This window comes from Macrobrachium nipponense, chromosome 29 (assembly GCF_015104395.2).
Source record: "Macrobrachium nipponense isolate FS-2020 chromosome 29, ASM1510439v2, whole genome shotgun sequence".
Lineage (NCBI taxonomy): Eukaryota > Metazoa > Arthropoda > Malacostraca > Decapoda > Palaemonidae > Macrobrachium > Macrobrachium nipponense.
The window spans coordinates 30,699,190-30,704,189 of NC_061092.1; the positions used below are offsets into that span (position 1 = coordinate 30,699,190).

The window sequence follows — 5,000 nt, forward strand, 5'->3', positions numbered from 1 at the left end:
ACATTTTTCCTTACAAATAACCTTTTATATATAAATTTTGTACTTCTGACTATCTATCTAAAATGTTAAAAGAAAATTTCCATGGCCAAATACACTTCATTGTAATCTACTGTAACCATACAGTTATCCATCCCATCTATCGATCCACTGTATTTCCTGTATGGAGCCAACGACTGACTGATTTGTGGTTACTAAAACTTTGGCCACAAAATCTAGCGGTCGTTGATAACGTTGAGTCATTAGCAACGTGTTGTTAACGACTCACGTTGCCAATGACTTAACGTAGAGTCATTGGCAACGTGAGACGTTAACAACACTGAGTCGTTGGCAACGTGAGTCTTTTGACTTATGGTTACTAAAACTTTCGGCACAACATCTAGCGATCGTTGTTAACGGGAGTCTTTGACAACGTGAGTTCACAACTTTGAGTCTTGACAACGTGCGTCGTTCACAACATAAGCCTTTGACAACGTGAGTCGTTGAAAACATAAGTCGTTGACAACGTGAGTCGTTGAAAACATAAGTCGTTGGCAACGTTGAGTCATTGGCAACGACTTGTGAACGTTGAGTCGTTCACAACTTTTAGTCGCTGACAACGTGAGTCGTTGACAACTTTGAGTCGTTGACAACTTTGAGTCTTTGACAACGCGAGGTGTTCACTACTTTGAGTCGTTGACAACGTTGAGTCATGACAACGTGAGTCGCTGGCAATATAAGTCTTTGACAACATGAGTCATCATCTCCTCGGTGTCATCACCAACCCATTTCCCTCTCGAGTCTTCAATTGCCAACTATTTTTCACTTGACAATGAAGATCAGCTGATAAGGCGAAGCGTGGGCGGGGAAGGGGATGGGGGATGTTTAGTGATAATGAATAATGAACCTTTTGCTTTCGCTTGATTAGCAGATGGCAAGAGTGGAAATTGAAATGATGGAACTGTCATCCGTAAATGAATAAATTATATATTCTTATGTCGACGCCAAAGAAAATTCTTATTATTACATAATAATGGCACAAAGTATGCAGAAAAATAAAGACAGTACTGACCTATGAATAAACAGGATTTTTCTTTACAGCACTTGCAGAATTCTACAATAAAGGAAGTTTGTAAATAATAAAAATATCCCATTGGTTATTGATACATGAATATGACACAGTGCAGACAAATAAAGCCTGCAATAACCTGAAGAATAAACAGGAGTTTTCTTTAACCCAGTTGCAAAACTCTAACATGTAGGGAGTTTGTAATTAGCCAAAATATCCCACTGGTTATTTATAAATGAATAAGACAGTGCAGACAAATAAAGCCTTCAATGACCTACAACATAACCAGGAGTTTTATTTAAAACAATTTCAAACTTCTAACGACTTATCAGGCATATTCATAAAAAATAAGTAAATAGCATGAAATAAAAAATGCAACATATTGTATCTTTTTAAATCCATACACAAGGAATGTATAAACAGAACCAAGAGCATATAAAAACCCGTACCTTTACTTATGTATACACAAGGAATGTATCAATAATGAAAAAACGCACATATGCTTACGTATGCCTGTCCTGAATACATACGAATGTATGAACAAAGAATAATAAATTATAAAACTTTACAAAACATAATCTAACAAAGAAAATGAAAGTCCCCATCATTCAAAAATCATACATTTGAGATTATTATAACTTATCTAACACTCGTAATAATTCAAGCATCTACATATACACGGCAGTTACAATGTCATCACTGGTCATGGAAAGTGATGAATGAATCATCGTATGGATGTATCACCATGCGATTGCATCATTCCATCGATGGCTCATCACAAGGATGCATTATCATATGACATCAATGATGTTACGGTACGGAGCGAACGAGAATAATGACATTATGAATCGACGCACATGGAAGAGAGAGAGAGAGAGAGAGAGAGAGAGAGAGAGAGAGAGAGAGAGAAGAGAGAGAGAGAACAATGACATTATGAATCGACACATGAGAGAGAGACAATGACATTATGAATCGACACATAGAGAGAGAGAACAATGACATGAATCGACACATAGAGAGAGAGACTATGAATCGACAGAGAGAGAGAGAGAGAGAGAGAGAGAGAGAGAGAGAGAGAGACTTAATTGAGCGTTACCCACAACTAATGAAAAGATTAAACCCCTAGAAGGGATTTCCAATTAGCTACTGATAGTCTCAAAGGCTGATCTGTGCTCTGGAACGCATGCGCTCCTCGATGCGCGAACACTACATATTTTGTGAATTTAATTGAAAAAAAAAAAAAAAAAAAAAAAAAAAACTCCCCTGGCGAAAAAAATTCTGGCAAAAAAAAAAAAAAAAAAAAAAAAAAAAAAAAAAAAACTGACGAAAACAGTTCTGACAAAAATTAATAAAGGCAAAAAAATTATGACAATGCGTGTCTGACCTGACCTAAAAATCTGACAAAAAAAACCTTGTCTGACCAATAAAAAAAAATGACAAAAAACCTCGGTCTGACCGAAGAGAAGTATGACAAATACTACTGTCTGACCCAAAGCAGACTGGAAAAAACTTGTCTGGCAAAAAAAAAAAATAAATAAATAAATAAATTAAAAATAAAAAATAAAATAAAAAAATAAAAATCTGCCTGACCAAAAATAAACACAAACAAAAGAACCTGTCTGACCTAAGCAAAGACTTCTGTCTGACAATAAAAGACAAAACATCCTGCTTGAAAAAAAACAAAAAAATAATTACTCCAAAAAAAAAAAAAATTAATGAAAAAAAGTTTGACGGCTGAACCTTATGAAAAAAGATCGAGTTTAGGGTAGCTCCATTAAATACTGAATAACAAGAGAGAGAGAGAGAGAGAGAGAGAGAGAGAGAGAGAGAGGGAGAGGAACTTTCAGTCACCTAAAATTTTGCATTTCGTCTCGTGCAATAATTTTCTTGATTGCTGACATCCGTTTCCGGTTTTAGGAAAGTCACTTTTATTTTACCTCCGAGGTTTGAGAAAAAAAAAAGATACAAAATACTATTTACTAATATTCTATTTTACTACTAATACTAGTACTACTACTGCTGATGACAATACAATAAGATTTGGCTGAGTATTCCGATAGTCAGTGTTTCTTTAGAAAGTGAATAATAATAATAATAATAATAATAATAATAATAATAATAAAAATAATAATAACATAATCGCTATTATATGTAGACCATATGAATTACCAATTTTTGTGATCTCTCTAAGCCGATTATGAACTTGTAAAGTCATCACTACGATCGTCCGACGAGAAAAACTTTATTACAACTCATATTACTTAAGCAGCTTTACTGGTATGTGCGTGCGGTTAAGTAGCTAAGCTTAGACTTAGGGAAAAGTAACAAGCACTGAACGTAAGAAATCCGAATTCTGAAAGTGTTCCCGTAAAATATATATTATCTTTCCACAAAGACAAAATGAATGAGTGTACGCTATCCTCATCAAAAACGCACCTAACAAACCTGTTGGTAATAGTAAACCGACCTTGCGATACCCAGAAATAGGCGTAATACTGTCCACACACACACGCACGTGCGCGCACACAAAATCCGCATTTAACCAATAATATCCTAGGCTACCCAAACACCCCCTCCCTACCTCCATTCCTCCCCTGGGGAACGGCCCCATCCCTTTCCCTTCCCTGCCCTGGAGAACTCCTCCTGGAGAACACCCTCCCCTCCTTAAAAGAACACAGTTCCCTCCTTCCTCCCCCCCTCCCCTATAAAAACCCTCCCCCTCCCTAGAGAACACCCCCCTCCCCTCTACTCCCTTTCCTTAGCGAGCAACAATCCCCTCTCCTTCCCCCAAAAAAACAACCTCCCCTCCCCTTCCTACAGAAACAACCTCCCTACCCCTTCCCCAAGAAAGCACCTCCCCTCCCCTTCCCCCAAAAAACACCCCCTCCACTCACCTATCGCAGCGAACAACCTCCCCTTCCCTTCACCTAGTGAACCCCCTTCCCATACAGACCACCCTCCTCTCCCCCCACCCTCCACTCTCCTCCCCTAGAAAACACCCCCTCCCCCTCCAATCTCCTAGGCCCTACTCTGCCTGCTTACTATATTACTACTATATACTACTACTTCTTCCTGCCTTCCGCTCTAAAACCCCTAAGACCGCAAAAGCCACGAAAAAATCAACACCCACAGAACCACTAAAGGGTCTGACCGCGACACCATCTACCGCTGCCGCCGCTACTGTCGTTTGGATGTCGCTACTGAAGGAGGAAGACGTCGTAAAATCTAAATCTTGCCAGTGTCGCTTGTCAGAATGTACACCTATACCCCTCTCTCTCTCTCTCTCTATCTCTCTCTCTCTCTCTCTCTCACACACACATGTTTATATATATATATATATATATATATATATATATATATATATATATATATATACATATAAAATGTGTATGTATGCATGCATTGTAATACATTCCTACAGATGAATATATACTATATATGTGTGTGTATGTATGTATATATTGTATACGTACATTTGTTATTGTTAATAAAAAAATTTATATGAAATAATTCCCTGGTAAAATATATTTTTACCAGGGTAAATTACCTTAATATAAATATGGTACATGTAAAAAATAACAACTGTTACGTGGTAAAAACAAAGAATGAATGTGACAAAGCAAAAAATTGAATAATTGAGTAACAAATAACGAGAAACAATTTCGAAATAAATGAAAAAAAAAAAGTCAGCGTGACACCCACCAGCCACCAAAGGCGCGTCTGAGGAATAAACAAAAGAAGTCGGATCGTCGCATCTGGTAAATATCAATTCGGGAAAACTCAAATCGGGAGGCGGGTTGCAGCTGCACATGGCATTAAGCGACCGAATATCAGCTGATTGACTGATTGATATCGCTAGCGTGATCTATCCCAAGGCGGGAGATAGCTGGGAAATGCAAGGAACACGATTCTCTCTCTCTCTCTCTCTCTCTCTATGTATGTATGTATATATATA

The 5,000-nt window shown here is 37.6% G+C and overlaps 1 protein-coding gene across 4 annotated transcripts in view; it reads right to left on the reverse strand.

Moving 5' to 3' along the window:
* The window catches only part of LOC135206226 (tyrosine-protein phosphatase 99A-like), a 605,334-nt gene that overhangs the window by 87,101 nt on the left and 513,233 nt on the right, over nucleotides 1–5,000 (reverse strand). For 3 of the 4 annotated variants that reach the window (XM_064237585.1, XM_064237583.1, XM_064237586.1), the window contains one exon: nucleotides 1,049–1,090. The exons of the other annotated variant lie outside the window; for it this stretch is intronic. In XM_064237585.1, the coding sequence (XP_064093655.1) occupies nucleotides 1,049–1,090 (42 nt within the window). The remainder of the gene's footprint in view (nucleotides 1–1,048; nucleotides 1,091–5,000) is intronic. 4 annotated transcript variants of the gene reach the window in all.